At 40.7% G+C, this 16471-nt stretch overlaps 1 protein-coding gene across 20 annotated transcripts in view; it reads left to right on the forward strand.

Annotated features, from left to right (window-relative positions):
• LOC135496773 (agrin-like) overlaps positions 1 to 15496 on the forward strand; it is a 149911-nt gene extending 134415 nt beyond the window's left edge. For 17 of the 20 annotated variants that reach the window (XM_064786284.1, XM_064786270.1, XM_064786266.1 and 14 more), the window contains 12 exons: positions 277 to 384; positions 882 to 1016; positions 2088 to 2135; positions 4601 to 4732; positions 4899 to 5016; positions 5550 to 5661; positions 10536 to 10652; positions 10885 to 11071; positions 11301 to 11391; positions 11652 to 11885; positions 12151 to 12254; positions 12400 to 15496. In XM_064786284.1, the coding sequence (XP_064642354.1) occupies positions 277 to 384; positions 882 to 1016; positions 2088 to 2135; positions 4601 to 4732; positions 4899 to 5016; positions 5550 to 5661; positions 10536 to 10652; positions 10885 to 11071; positions 11301 to 11391; positions 11652 to 11885; positions 12151 to 12254; positions 12400 to 12569 (1556 nt within the window). In that variant the 3' untranslated portion in view covers positions 12570 to 15496. Of the gene's footprint in view, positions 1 to 276; positions 385 to 881; positions 1017 to 2087; positions 2136 to 4600; positions 4733 to 4898; positions 5017 to 5549; positions 5662 to 6873; positions 7108 to 10535; positions 10653 to 10884; positions 11072 to 11300; positions 11392 to 11651; positions 11886 to 12150; positions 12255 to 12399 lie in introns of those variants that run through there. The other 3 variants (XR_010448719.1, XM_064786275.1, XM_064786283.1) reach the window with 3 other exon arrangements.
• The last annotated feature ends 975 nt before the right edge of the window (positions 15497 to 16471 follow it).

Consider the following 16471-nt stretch of genomic DNA (forward strand, 5'->3'; position numbering starts at 1 on the left):
CTTGTTGTAGTAGTGAGTCATACGAGGGCTGTGTCCATCTGAAGGCCGTGTTGTGGTTGTGAGTCATGGGGTTTGGTTTTAAACTGCTAACTTAATCTTATTTTACTCATATGTGGCTTGGAGTGACAGATCTCCAAATAATGTTTGAATGAAACGCATCCTAAATGAGCAGAAACTATGTGAAGCTTTTGACAAGAAACAGTCATTTGAATGATAAAGCTACAAGTAGAATGGATCAGCAAATTTATTGAAATGTGTATGTTGTCTTTATTGCAGTTGAATGTGGCAACAATCCGTGTAACAGCCTCCCGTGCCAGAACGGAGGGTTGTGTATGACGGTGGACGAGACTAAGTTCAAATGTATCTGTGAGCCAGGATACGAAGGTTTGTATCATTTATCTTATCCTTCGAACGATTGGGTGGAGGGTTTGAATGGGCTAGTCTTGGAGGTGATATACTCACAATCCAAGTCAGCACCAGCAGTCAGGGACTTCTGCCCAATCGGGAGGTGATGTTTCCTCCCAAAGTGGCAAAAGTTCCTGACTATCAAGTGTTAGAAGTTAAAGTCTGCTGGGCTAATGATGGAGCTGCCGAATGTCTTATCGGGCTGACTAGGAGTATCACTCCCCTGGAGAGCAGGCTGATCCATTGCAGGTTTACTTCAATGGCAAGCCTGGTACCCATTCATACTCCTGGGTGGAGTGTTAAGTGTCTTGTCCAAGGAAACAGCGGTGACCCTTCTAAGAGACAACCCACAACCTCCTGATCATGCGGCAGGTGCTCCAACCACTCTGCCACTGATCTCCCCTTCATGACTGAGGGATAGCGAGAGGTTAGGAATTGTGTTTCCCTGATGTGTGATTCAAACTTGTCTCTTTTAGGTGAAACGTGTTCCGATGCCATAGATGTGTGTAAGTCCAACCCCTGCGCCAAGGGGTCATCTTGCATCAATGTCGGCGATGGCACATACAAGTGTAAATGTCCGTTTGGATTCTCCGGCGAGCATTGTGAAAAAGGTAAGAATTGGCCAATTTCAGATATCAGATTCATTTTCAGTGTGGCTGTGTTTTACCATCTCCGCCCACCTCATTGGCAGGTGTACAATCAAAGTAAGCTTACAGAATTCAAGTCACGAGCTGTAAAACCTTTCCCCCTTTTCTCTGGCTGGGAAAATAAGCGGATTCACTTTCTCCAGGAAGAATTGGTCTGCTTTTTATGTGAGGCTGCAGAAGCTTTCTCTCCAGCCTGCTCTAGACTGCTAAGTGTTGTCTCCACTTCTGTGTCAGAACTTCATCATGGACTAAACTCAATTGAAATGTTATGCTTTCAGCTGTTGAGAATGATTAATATCATAGTCCAGGGACTAATTGTGTTTGACACATTGTCCATTGGGGCGAATTGTCTGGGATAAGTTTTCATTGGGACAAATTATCCAAGGGGACAATTTTCCTTGGGAACGAATTGTCCTGGGATGACGACTCCCAGAGGATGAAATGTTTGGGATGAGTATAAGTGTAGGGGTTAATAGTCTCGGAACAAATTGTCTCCTTGCTGTTATGTATCCTTTCGCTATTAAAATGCTTGGTGATTTCTTATAAAAAAGTTAAATTTGCCCTCTTTCTGTATAGACTGCAAACCCGGTCGATATAAAGGTGATCCTTCCGTTTGATATGCTTGTACCCCTTTTATTGAAAGTGTATAATAGTCTTGTTAAAAGCTCAGTTAATAGTCTAGTTTGATGTGATATGTGATATTCTTCGACTCATGGTTACACAGCATAATTTGGTAGATGAGTGTTCCGTGGTAAGGTGAATGCACTGACAATACTAAAGAAGTCAAAAAACATGTTTACAGACAGCTAGCAACACCATGCTTTCAGTAGCTGTAGCTAAAATGATGATTTTTTTCAGGAGACCTAAATGAGTGATTCTTCTGTTATTTTCCCTCCTTTTTGCGTGTGAGAGTTGCACATTTTTCGATCACGAATGAAACCCCAAATGTGGGTTCGACTGGGAATAAGGCATTGAATCTCTATAAGCACTGTTGTCATTTAAATCCTCTCCCTGCTTCCTTCCTGCTCCATATAGAACAATCGTGGAAGATTTCACTTGTACATTACGGTAACAATGAGAAACGTAAGGGGCGGTATAATTTGATTGTAGTATTGACCCGTGCACTGTTTGTGATGCCCTGATGTTGTCGTGGCCAGAACACTGTGGAAATGAAACAAATCTTTTGGTCAATATCGTGGCCGTCATTGCGATACGTGGTCAGCGGTTTTTTCTGATATTTTGAGTGACTGCTGGTGATGCACATTAGTTTCAAGCAGATTTCAACTCTGTATATTGATTGACCAACAATTAATCATGTTGCTCGCTTCGCATCCCCTTACCTTTTTGTGGCTGATTGTGAAGAGACGAGAACTGTGAATTGTCTCAGATGTGCAGAGTCCATACTGTGCTAAACAGACCAATTGCAACATTTACTTTTGATCAGGACTGCAAAGACTGTCGTCAAGCGTTGAACTAATCAGGCAAGTCTTGTATGGTAAAGACCCCTGTTCAGACCATCCTGATCACCTCATGGTCGTATACTTCCTATAAACGTTGCTGGGGTTAATCCTGATGAGATGCAAAACCTTGGTTGTCAAGTTGTGTTCAGACAGGATTGCATTAATTATTTTCTTTTCCACAGTGTTCAAGATCCCGTTGCATCTTTCAGTCAACTCCCCTTCTTCTACTAAGTACCTTTTCTACTACTACCTTCTTACACTCCTAAATCAGGCCCATCGACAGGTATGACCAGCTGTTTTTCTCGATTTTTTTCTTGGGAATTTGGTACACTTTTTTCTGAAGTCCTTTTTTTGCAAGTCATGTTTATCAGAAAATGGGAAACTCCATTCCTCTTCTATCTGATGGATTTGAATCATGCTTATTAAAATGGCTACGTGCTCAACAGATTCTGAAGTCTGGCTCTGGGACCTGCAGCATGTCTGACTGAGGGTAGACCATGCCACTTTTGTGCCTGCAGGATGTCCACAGATCTGGCTACGTATAGCCTGTAGTATGTCCACAGATCTGGCTACGTATAGCTTGCAGGATGTCCACAGACCTCGCTACATATAGCCTGCAGGATGTCCACAGATCAGGCTACATGGAGCCTGCAGGATGTCTGCAGATCTGGCTACATGGAGCCTGCAGGATGTCCACAGATCTGGCTACATATAGCCTGCAGGATGTCCACAGATCTGGCTACATATAGCCTGCAGGATGTCCACAGACCTGGCTACATATAGCCTGCAGGATGTCCACAGATCTGGCTACATGGAGCCTGCAGGATGTCTGCAGATCTGGCTACATGGAGCCTGCAGGATGTTCACAGATCTGGCTACATATAGCCTGCAGGATGTCCACAGATCTGGCTACATATAGCCTGCAGGATGTCCACAGACCTGGCTACATATAGCCTGCAGGATGTCCACAGATCTGGCTACGTATAGCCTGCAGGATGTCCGCAGATCTGGCTACATATAGCTTGCAGGATATCCAGAGATCTGGCTACATAAAGCTTGCAGGATTTCTTGGAATCCGGCTTTAGTGACAGGCCTGGGTGGTTTGCTTCAAGAAGTCACATATACACTCTTACCTCATCTAGCAGTTTATCTTTCTCTTGGTCTATCACACTAATAAACTTATTCTACAATATTCTTACAACATCTTCCTCCTGATCACTTCTTTCTATCTTTGCTCTAACTTTCATAAGAAATCCTCTTTTGAATACTGCACTGCATGATAAGTACACCGTAAGTGATGTTGTGTAACTATTCTTGGTCAAGCAGAATGAAAAGTGACGGATGACATGTTCAGGGTAAACAAAGCTTTGGTACCAAGCACTGTAGTAAAGACTAATGCTAATGCTAACAGAAATATAAACTGGTCAGTGGTGGACAGTTTTGTTTTGTTTTTTCTTCAATTTGTTCGATTTGTCTGTGACAGTCTTTTGTGAATCTTATCGCTGTTTGATGTGAAAGTTGTTGGCAGAGATAGTGATTTTTTCTGATGCAATATTTGACCTAACTTAGGCCCTTCCTCCTCATAGGACCTAAGGCGACAAGACGGTCCCTCAATCGCTTTCTGTCCTCGGCTCTTGCGACTCACCCATGTCAGCCCATTCAAATTGAGCTCATCAGACATTGTTCTCCTCCAGGTGGCCTTTGGGCGGCGGCCACGTTTCCTCTTTCCTTGAGATTCCAGTGTTGGGCATATTCAATCTAAAACAACGTCAGAGTACCCGCGACCTGGCCAGAGTGATAACAAGATGACAAGTGATTACACATTACGCAAGCGGCAACTGTAATCATCTTGTTGTCATGGCTACGTCTACGGTCGCAGCGAATAAAAGTGTACCTGGTTACATTATACCGCAAAAACTTTTAAAAACTCTCAAAAAGTCTTTCAGATCTGACATGATGCATCTGAAATCGTAAAGTTTTCCCAATATCTTTCCAGATTTCCATCATAACAGTACTATTTCCTTGCTCAGATGAAATCTTTCGAATATAATACGACGTACTTGATGTCATTCTTCTTCCCTTTTGCAGCTGAGCCTAACTACCAGGCCGACAACTTCGTCCCGAAGTTTAACGGCGACTCGTACATTGAGTATAAATATAACGACAACGCCTACACAAAGATAGCCTTCGAGGTGTGGTTCCTCACTTATCAAGATAATGGTAAGGTTTCCTTTAATTTTGATTGACTTTAGGGAAATCTACGAAATTACATAAAAGTTTCAACTAAATTGGGTTATTCCCGAACTGAATTAGTTCTTTTTGTCTGACTGAGTTTGTTATATTTCTGAAATCAATCAATATTCTGTAATCTGACGTTATTTTTCAGGAGTGCTCCTGTATAACGGGCAGAACAAGGATGGAAAAGGCGACTATTTGTCACTGAATCTCGTCAATGGCTACCTCCAGTTCAAGTTCGACCTCGGCAGTGGCAGCGCCAATATTGTGTAAGTTTACATTTTCAAGTTACTTGAAATATTTGTCCTTAATTCTAGGAATAGTTGGCACTTTTCTTCAAGACCCGATGGCTCTCAGTGGCCAAAAAATCTGTTTGGTGGTCCAAGTAACCAGTGACCTCCCAAAGCAGGTCTTTGAGTCACCTCTATCAGGAACGATATAAAGGTCTGCTGCAGTTGGATGCAAATTCTCATGAGAATAACTCGAGGATGGGGAATTTGTCATGCATGTAGGAATGCAGGAGTTTGCACTTTCATTCTGGGCCCAATGACACTGCTTGCAGTCTTACCAAAGAATTGCAGTAGAACAGAAAATGTTCACGGTCGCAAACTGTTGGGTTCACAATTGCTGAAGAATCGACATTATAGACTTCTTAGACGTACTTGTGACCAAGACAAGTGGAGTCTTGTGAGAGCCCAAGCATTGAAGGTGCTGATGGGATAATGTGAGGCCTGCTATGGGAGGATGGAAAATCTTGGCTTATCATCGCACTCTATTTATCATTTCTGTCTGTCGATTGCAGGAGCACAGGTAAAGTTTCTAAAAACGAATGGCACAAGGTCGTCATTGAACGAAATAAGCAGTCCGGCTTCATGGACCTCAACGATGAGGCAAGAGTCAATGGGAGGTCAAAGGTCAGTCGATATGCTAATTTATTGTTGTAGTTCGTTTGGTTTGTTGGTGCATTAGAGCTTGGATAGTATTAACAGCATTATTACTGCATGTGACATGTGAAGACTGGGAACCGGGATTTTATTTAAAGATTAACCCTTGGTTGATTAATTTCTGTGAATGGGGGGGGGGGGATCACCCACTTCATTCATTGCTCAAGGATGGCCTTCGCATGGGGGGGGGAGTATGCTGTAGAAGATGCATGTTCATTAAGAACAGAGTGGTTTGTTTGTGATGTTTATTATCAGGTTATTTTATCAGTTCTTATGAATTTCTATCTCTTTAAGTACATTTTGTCTTTTTTGGTATTCTTGATATCAAATTTGGATCAAATCAAAATAGTGTGTCAAAATTGGTGAAATCTTATTCTTTCAATTTTTTTCTGATTCTTGGTTGGATATTAATTCAGATAAACATGATAAAGTGAATTGGTTGTTAATAGAGAAGTATAGGGCATGCTGCATGGTAGGGCTTAGAAGACGTTGACGTCCTTGTGGAGAAAGTTGCGTGTGGATGTCCGCGTGACGCTTTGCTTTCCTGACTAATCTTGCATTGATGATACGGTTATCCATAATTATCAACATTCTCAAAAGGTACAGCAGATTATTCACGTTGCCCGATGCCACTCTGATAGCTTTGATAAATGAGAATGTAAATATTGTTTTGGTATCGATATATTTAGATAGAAGGTTTCAAAGCGTTTTGTCCGATCCTGAAAATACTGTTGATAATCATGGATGACCCCTGAATGACCTTGTAACAATATTGTTTGACCTTGGATGATGTGGACTGACCTTCAGTTGTGGATGCTTTGCTGTGGTGAAGCATCATAATGCCTATGGTAAGACCTGGTAAAGTGGTTTGCAGAGGTGTTCCTCCAAATAGAGTTATAAGGGTTTGACCAATGAGGGTCATTTCTTAAGTTATTCATGTACAGGGGGTAGCTAGCTTTTTGGTTTGGGGGGGGGGCAAAATGACCCTTGGTTGAAATCTTGGTCAAAAACACATTGGTTTTCTACTTTGGGGGAGGGGCATTGCCCATGACTCACCATGACTCACTTAAAACCACATCAGAGTATCGCCTCGACTGAAGGTCCGTCCAAGCCGTGAACTAACAATTAGCCACACCCACTAGTTACTGTAACTGAATGTTTTAATACTTTGTCTTTATCTAGGTTATCAAACATATGAATCATAGAGCACAGGTATCAACTAACGGTTTCCTAAGAAGAGATGACCCAGTATTACGGAATGGACGATTTTAGTTTTGATGCTGTGTTGACCCTTTCAGGTTGGATTGGAAACATGTCAGGCAATCATGGCTTTGATAGTACCATCAGAAAGTGCTCATCAAGACCTCAATTAAGGGGAGACTGAAGGCAGCAGCCAGATAGGTCAAATTAAGTTACACAGAGTCACAAAAAGGGGCCTCTCCTACTCACAGTTCATCTATAAACTACTCGTGTTTATACCAACAGTGGTTGTGTATAATAGGTTGTACTCAGTGGAGATCAAACCCTGTCAATAAAGCATCGAATACTGAAATCGCGCCATCCCATAATACTTTGTTATTCTAATCTCCTAGCTGTTCACCGCACTGCCGCTGATCTGACACACCTCAACAGTGCCTGTTAACCCCTTGCTTCTACCCCCGTGTAAAACGGACCAACCATCCTCTACCCAAACTTTATTTTTTTATCCCCCAATGTCTTGGGGTCATTTCTGACTTTGAGCGATCTCTAGGATATAACCTGTCATTGACAACTCTATTTTTGTCCCAAGCTGAGTGTTTGAAAACTGCTAAATAATTCCTAGCACCACTGAGCAAGTCCAACACATACAATTTGTATTTTAGGATTAGAATTGAAAGCACTATTATGTTTTCAATGATGAGTTTCATAATGGATATTCGGAGACCATCATGCCCATTGTGAGAGCAATACTTGATCAAAGAATAACAAATATTGAAATTCTTAAGTTACTCATGATAATTCATGATGAATATTTTGAGAAAAGATTCATCATGAAAATTTGATGAAATAGACAAGACATCTGACACACACACATCATTGCTGTTTAGTTGTTGTACAGATCATGTCGTTTCATCAAATATAGATGTGTTAAATTGAGCACCACCACTGGCAGAAGACAGAACTAATCATTAGTCTCATTTGTCAATTAGGTGAATTTACCAATGACATTTCAGATTTGCTTAGTTCTATATTTTGCCAGTGGTGGCGCTCAAATTTCTCAAATTAAACATTGTGGAAAAAAGTAACTGTTGGTTGACTGTATCGTCTGTCCAGTTGTCTGATAATGTATGGTGCCCTCTATATTCTATGTGATTAACAAATCTAGTCAAGTGCAGTGAAGAATGTGGTCTACTGTTTGTCGGGTATCATAAAAAGATTGAAAAAACCAATGCAATAGACGTGAAACGATATTAGTAAGGTTTTAGACGTCAACATCATTTATTTGGTTATTTGTAAGGTAAAGTGGTACACTTATAACTTCTGCAGTGCAGAACACATTGATACACCATAATAATAATTGTATCACCTTACCTTACCTTACTTTCTGGATCTGATCTCATTTTGGGCCCCATCTGTTTCCTATCAGAGTAGCTTCCTCGGTTTCAAATCTTAATTCTATACCATCACGTAGCGTACCCCTTCACCACAACTCTTCAAAATGTCCTCGTAGGTTCTGCAGGATTGTATTGTACCAAATGCATGTCCACAGATAAACTTCTTCACTAAGTGACCTGCACACAGGTGATTTTTATTGCAGCAACCTTTGATAATATCTAGCAGTGAAACGATTGCTTGTCTAGAGTAGTAGTCATCACTGATATCGGATGGCAGTGATGACTGATTCTTGGCGCAGAGTTTGTCACATGCAACAATCATCACAGGTTACTGCAATAAAAATCACCTCTCTGTGGGACGCTTTGTATAAATCCAGCATGAAATGTAGTGACACAACAAACCCTCACCCATCATTCTGCCCTTATCTGTTAAAATGCTTCGAAATTTTAAACGAATTGAGTGATTTTGAAATGGTCTTGGTCCATCTATCCAATTGTGTACTATTGTAGGTTTTCATTGGTCGATAGACAACAGTCCCCGATTGATCCTTCATGTAGTCATCAAGATAGCAAAAGCTATTTGTCCCTCTGAGTCTATACATATTCTTACAAGACCGATACTACTGGGTGTTGAAAAAAAATACTTGCATTTTCAAAGTGATTACATACAAAGGGCTTATTCTTTCATGGAACAAATTCCTGTCGTGCTTTCAGATATTCGTTATGTCGCTCTATCCATAAGAAATTTCCCCTTTTGACAAGTCAAAGTTTTTTGAAACACCCAGTAGTCTGAAGTAATTTCTTCAAGAATTGGATGGTTGGTCCAAGCTTTCAGGATTATTCACAGATGCCACGCAACAAAATGTACCACAAAACACAAATGTAACCTCTTGCCTCGAATGAATCAAAAATTATTCCTTCAAAATTTCATTTCTTTTCATGGCATTTTTTTCTCGCTTTACAATACTTATTTCTTCCTGCATTTTCCCTGTGATGAACTCCAACCTTGGACCAGCCATCTTTATTTGCAAATCCAGGGACTTTCTCCCTCATTTGAACATACCATATTGTTGGTTTGCGGGAGGCGCTAGGGAAGAGGGAGTGTTCCTTGGCAACAAGGCGTTCCTTGGCAACAAGGCGTTCCTTGGCAACAAGGCGTTCCTTGGCAACAAGGCGTTCCTTGGCAACAAGGCGTTCCTTGGCAACAAGGCGTTCCTTGGCAACAAGGCGTTCCTTGGCAACAAGGTGTTCCTTGGCAACAAGGTGTTTATGGTAATTTGTGTTGTTGTTTTGGTCCTGTAAATTGCTGATGTAAAGAAACTATAAACTGCTGCACAAGATCTGTACAAAAAGGGTCTCCATCGTCCAAATAGTAGGTATTTTGAAGAAATATTTCTAATTGGTGGTACATTTGGTTGCCATGGCAACTAGTGAATAATTCGTCCATGTTGTAATCACATGCACACCATGTCTTGATTTCAGCTTCCCCCACCCAATCGATCCCGCCCATCTTACACCATTCTTTCACCATCATGACCTACCGTTTTGCCTTACTTGATGTTATGGGTATCTATTGTATAAGAGGTTCTATTCTTGTGACGTAACTACTGTTACACACTGAAAATTGGTGTAAATTCCCTTTGAGAAAGTGTCAGTTACACCAAGGACCTCTGTGATAATAACGAGGCTTAACATTATTCAATTGAAACCACCAATACCTCTCTGAATAATGAATTCAGCTATAACTTCGAACTAATCCCATGCTTTGGAAATGTTGTCCAGCTTTGGTATGCAAATGTTTATCTTGCTGAGTTGTTAAAGCACTTTTTCATCCTGTCATGATATTCATTGTATGGTATAAATTCGATTGACTGAAATGAAGGAATTAGTATCTTTCAGCAGATATTGCAGTGAAAGTATCTGCACATCACCCACAGAAAGATGATTTGATCCCCCAAAGATGGCCATACTTTTGAATGTTATGGTATTGAATCATTGCGACAGAGGCATAAGGCCAATGTTGTCTTTAGTTTTGTTGTCAGTCACATACCTTACTGAAAATTGGCTCTGCCTGTTGAGACATCGATACTCTGTCACGTTAATGATAAGGTTGCCTGTTTGATCTGCGCTCATTCTGACATGTAGTTGGTGATGATCAACATGGTTCTCACCATTTGAGGAGGACAGAAAAGAAGACTGTGACTTGGCTCCAGCTTGTATGTAATCACTCATGTTTGTTTGACATTGCAGGGCCTGCTCCAGTCCCTCAATCTCGACCAGCAGCTCTATATTGGAGGGTTCAGGAACAAGTTTGGTGTGACAGTTGAGTCTGGTGTCACCACTGGGCTGCGTGGGGCGATACAAAGGGTAAGAGGCATGCTCTTTGTAGTCAAGCTGTGAGAATTGCTTAGAAAAGCGGAGGTCTGGACCCCTGATCACCTCCTGTAGCTCCCCTCTGTGGCAATGTTCTTAACTACGCCAATAATCGTGAAAGCTGTAGCACACCACTTCTCCAATTTCTCGGTCATCCAGCCACTGGCTGACCACTCTTATTGGTCAGCTCCTAAAATTCTTTGATTATTTCGTAATCGATTTTCAGTTGTATATTAACGGACGTCACATCGAAAATCTTCCCAAAGTTGCCTCCGATATGGAGCGTGTCACAGCCTACCTCGGTCCCCCATGCGACAACAACCCATGTCTCAACTCTGGCACGTGCTTACCCGTACTCAGCCAAGTCAAGTGCAAGTGTCCCATGACTCACGGTGGGAAATATTGTGAGACAGGTAGGTAATAAGAGCTGGATAGCAATGAGATGTTATCAGTGAGAACATGTCTAAACGGGCTCATGCACACTCGGTGGAATCAACAACAACCTATCTGAGGGTAGCATTCTCAAGAAGCTGATTGGTCGGTTTTAAGCCCTTTAAAGTGGTCAATCAAAAGCCTGAGAAGTAGGACCAGGAATCTTGTGCTCATCAGATTTGCAGACTTTTCTCTCCATTTTCATTCCAGCTCTCCAAGATATCTCAGCAGTCGCAGAAGCGAAACCGATCCAATTTGACGGCAACACATTCCTCAAGTACTTTAATCGCATCAACAGAAAGTAAGGTTTATGAACGCTTATCCTCAAACCTTATGATCTAAAATAGAAGTTGAAACTTACCCACAAAATATCACACGCAGGTTGCTTCAGGGTGTCCATGACAGCTAACTCTACACACCAGAGGGGTCTTTCAGTTTTTAGCCCGAATGTGCAGGAACGAACCCGGGGCCACCTGTTAGGAAGGCTTGACAATTTTATGCCATTGGAGCTCTCTGTATGCTTACATTCATTGACATATTTTTCACTGTTTTGTTTTTTAGGGAAATCGGCCAAAAATCCAACCATTTTAAACTGAGATTTAAGACAAAAGCCAAGAATGGCTTATTATTAATCCAGCACAAATCACCACATATTAGTGGCGACTTCGTGACGTTAACAATCGTGCACGGAAACGTCGAGTTAGGCTATAATCTCGGCAACCAGAAAGAATTCATGACGATTAAATCACCTGTAGATGTCGCTGATGGCAAGTGGCATACTGTGGAGGTTAAACGGTATGTGTCCTTGGGCAATGCACTTTGAGGGTTACATATGTAACTTTGAAAAGAAATTAAGATAAGGTACAAGTATTGCTAATGCACTCACTCCCATCTATAAACTCTTAAGGTCTTTGGTCCTGAACACCGGCAGCATTGACAACTGCTCGATGGGTGGATTTTGATCAGGGAAACAAGTTGGGATTTGGACATTCAAGCATTTAATGAATAATGTGTTTTCTATTCTATGCATTTTCATTTGAAGTTCCTTTCCCTTTTTCAGCCAAAAGAGAAAAGGCAGTATAAAGGTTGATAACGGTGAAACCTTTACGTCCGTTTCTGGACAGGGGGCGACACAGTTGGACTCAGATGGACTTCTATGGATAGGTGAGTCCCTCCCCATCAATCAGTAGGCCTACTAGGAAAAGGTCGGGCCTATTAAATCTTGCTATATCCCATGGTAGAGATTTCAGATGGTACCTATGCTCTGTTCACACCAGTGACTGCAATTTCAATATTTTTCTCTCTACAGGTGGTAAACAGAATCTTCCGACGGGTTTGCCGCGAAAGTATTACGAGTCGTTTGTTGGGTGCATCAAAAAGGTGGAAGTTGACAATGAGGAGCTGAACATGGTCAAAGACAAGCAAAATGAAGTTGCGATCGTCTTCTGTGATAATAAATATAAATATAAAAGATATTGAGGTCCAAAACGTCATTTTACGCCATTATGCAAATTAACCCAGATCTCTGTGAGATGTTATAGTTTGTATGTTAATGATGTCATCAGGTGACTTTTCTGTCTGCTTTGCGTTTTCCAGGTATTTTGCGCCAAGGTAAAAAAGGTTCCGAGAAGGCCAATTGGAGCCTTGTAATCTTCCGAAACACTTTTATTTTCATAAGCCTGATATAGACTAATAGACTAAGGCCAATAGAAAAATAAGACATTTGGTTGAGTACCTAGTCTAGCTGCACGGCTTGTACGCCATCAGACTGGGGAAAAGTTTGCTTTACTGGGGGAATTTGCTTTCTAAGTTGATCGCCAGTCAAAGAGACCACACCACTGTGGCTCCTAATAGGAAATAAAGATTCAAATTTGGGCTGTGACAAAATACATGGGTTTAGCGTAGCAACATATCGCTTCTTTTCGGTAAGTGTCTTAGAAAAAATACCTGGAAAGGCAACAGATAAGGAAGAGGCATCGATGGGAGGGAGCTGATCGAATGGAGATGGTGCATATTGGGACAGGAGCATGTATAGAGAAAGAGTAAGGGAAGGTGATTACAATGAATTGAGCCTCTTTTTAAGATGCTGTATATTGTAAAGAGTGACTTTGCTGAGCTTAACTGAGATGTAGTGAGGTAAGGTAGTACAATTATGGTCTTTGTGTGCATGAAAGTGGTACGGGCTACATTTGTACCCTGGTTATTGTTATTGTAGTAAAGTAAGGTGTTACAGTTACAGCCTGTGTGTGCCCCAATGTATACTTGTTGTTTTCTACACTATAGGGATAATAACTGTACCACTTTCAGCTCATGTGGTGAAGAGTGACCTCTGAGCTTATCTGAGATGTAGTAAAGTAAGGTGGGACAATTATAACCTAATGTGCATTGCCACGTGTTTTCTACACTGTAGGATTTATAATTGTACTGCTTTTCCTTATATGTTCTGTCTCCTAGATGGTTGGTCCAAATTTGACAGTAATTGGCTCTCCAGAAAGTTTTGAAACATATTTCTGGAGGCAGGAGATTTAATGGTAGGTAATTATTTGTCATGGGGAGAGCTCTAAAGGTAAAGCATTCTTCTAAAGCACCCTGCACACTTTATGACTAAGGAGTGGCGAGTGCATGTTTTTAACGTGGGCCGACATTTACTGAGAGTGTAACAACACTGTCTTTCTCAACCAGCTGTTAAAGTATAATCATTTATAAGATGATAACAATGATTGAGATTTGATACATTTTAAAGGAACACAATCATTTTCATCATTATGAGTGACGGCAGGCATTATGCTTGACATCAGGACAACATGGGTGAGATATCTTGCTTTCTCTTGCAAAAATCGCTTCAAACAAGCTAACTATAAAATCATTTAACTGCAATAAACTCTTCACTAGAACGGTTATGTAACCATTGGCCTCCCTGAAATTTACAAGCCACCGAGAACTAGTGAAGTAAACCAGTAATCCCTGTGTTTGGTGATTGCCAGTCGCAGCAATCGCAGATTTATGTCGCAGTCGCCTTTGATGACCACCGCAATTTAACGATTTTTGTCGCATGCGATCTGCAGGTGGCTGTGACAAAAATCGCTTGTTGCAGATTGCTAAAGTCTGTCAAGGTATTTGATAGTATATTGTGTAACAAAACTGTGTTCAGAATATGTAAATACGATTAATAATGCTCTATGTAACCAGCTCCTCATTATGTATATATATGCGCATACATTAACATACATTATGTAGTGTATAAAATTGATAGTAAGCCAGGTTATGACATTAGTTGCCAAATTATGAGGGAGAAAACTAGAAGGATAGAACAGCGCTATGTAATATTGTCAAGTGTATGTACATGTGTACATACATGTACAGCTGCTGTTCTACAAAATAAACTCACTCCCTATTCATTAGAACGTGTTCTTGTATTGTGTAAACATTTGTATGTCCACAGCATTAACTTTCAATATTTTCTGAACTGACTGTTTTTTGGCTGATTTGTCACTTTGTCACACCCTGTAATTGTTTGATGTTATTCTGCACCTGTCCTTGTCAATCATAAATGCAGAGTTACTTGAGTCCTCGCATTATAGGCTTGGGTTACATAGAATTCATGATGTTTTTGAAAACAAAAAGGATTTAAAGAGCGGGTTACATATGATTCGTTATGTCACCTTTGACCCATTTGTCGTGCCAAGTCATGTTTTCAAGTCTGAGTCAAGGAACAATATGCTCGTTTCAAGTGACACATGATAAGGTGAATCCTAGGTAAACTCATTCACAGATCACTTTACAGGGTAGGCCTATAATGTCTGTATAGAAGTTATCTCTATCTTTCAGTTCACTTCTGAGCCTTTAGAGGGGTACGCCATTCATTCTCATATTATTAAGTGTTTGTGCAACTAAATCTATTTCATTTTCTTACGTCAGGCAATGCCAATAGTCAGTCACAATGCATGCCACATGCATGCCACATCCATGCCACATGCATGCTCGCGTGTTTTTTTTCTTTTGCTGCTGTGTAGGTATACACTATTATAAAGATACTCCACGCATCAATTGTCATCGCCTTGACATGTATGGTTCACCGTACAGCAGTGCAGTGTTTAATCCTATTTTCCTGTTCCACCAGTAATGCAATCTACACCAACAGCGTACCCCTTTAAACATAGCGCACAATTATCTTGTGTCAAATCCCTGTATAAACTGTACATGTTACCTCACTAGATCACACTCTCTGTAATGTCTGTCTCTAAGAAAACTGAAAGTAACACATCAGGCCTCCCAGCCTCAAACCCTGTATGTAGACCTAAAATGTATTTATTTCAATGCCTGACTGTTTGTAATAGACTTGAACAGGTTTAATGTGCAAACTTCATTTAGTTTTATTTGAATAAACTGGATATTATATTATTAAACGAATGTCGTGTTGTTTATTGCGAATAGTGTGACTGATTAAAGTGTCCTCAAGTGAAACATGTTGATGATGAAAGACACATGATATGCTGTGCTCTGAGGATGCTGCGTCGCTCAATACAGTAGTTTAGTAGAGGCCAACACAGAGAGGGTTAATTTTGAGAAAAAAAAGGTACTGTGTACATCCATTTCTTGAGGCAGAAAGTTTGCGAAAAAAAAATATTCCCACGGTCAGAGCCAAACGGGATGAGAGGGTTAATGGAAACCTTGTTCCTAGGAAAAAGTTAAAAATTTCTTCATACATTACACATGCAATTTTAATTTTTTAATCCTGGGTACAAGGTTGTTTATTAACCCTTTCAGCCCGTTTGGCTTAGACCGTGGGAATATTTTTTTTCCGCAAACATTCTGCCTCAAGAAATGGCTGTACACTGTACATTTTTCCTCTCAAAATTAACCCTCTCTGTGGTGGCCTCTACTAAACTACACACAGAGAGGGTTAATTTTGAGAGAAAAAAAGTACAGTGTACAGCCATTTCTTGAGGCAGAAAGTTTGCGAAAAAAAAATATTCCCACGGTCTAAGCCAAACGGGATGAGAGGGTTAATAAACAACCTTGTACCCAGGATTAAAAAATTAAAATTGCATGTGTAATGTATGAAGAAATTTTAAACTTTTTCCTAGGAACAAGGTTTCCATTAACCCTCTCATCCCGTTTGGCTCTGACCGTGGGAATATTTTTTTTTCGCAAACTTTCTGCCTCAAGAAATGGCTGTACACTGTACTTTTTTTCTCTCAAAATTAACCCTCTCTGTGTGTAGTTTAGTAGAGGCCACCACAGAGAGGGTTAATTTTGAGAGAAAAAAAGTACAGTGTACAGCCATTTCTTGAGGCAGAAAGTTTGCGAAAAAAAAATATTCCCACGGTCTAAGCCAAACGGGATGAGAGGGTTAATAAACAACCTTGTACCCAGGATTA

This window comes from Lineus longissimus, chromosome 12 (assembly GCF_910592395.1).
Source record: "Lineus longissimus chromosome 12, tnLinLong1.2, whole genome shotgun sequence".
NCBI lineage: Eukaryota > Metazoa > Nemertea > Pilidiophora > Heteronemertea > Lineidae > Lineus > Lineus longissimus.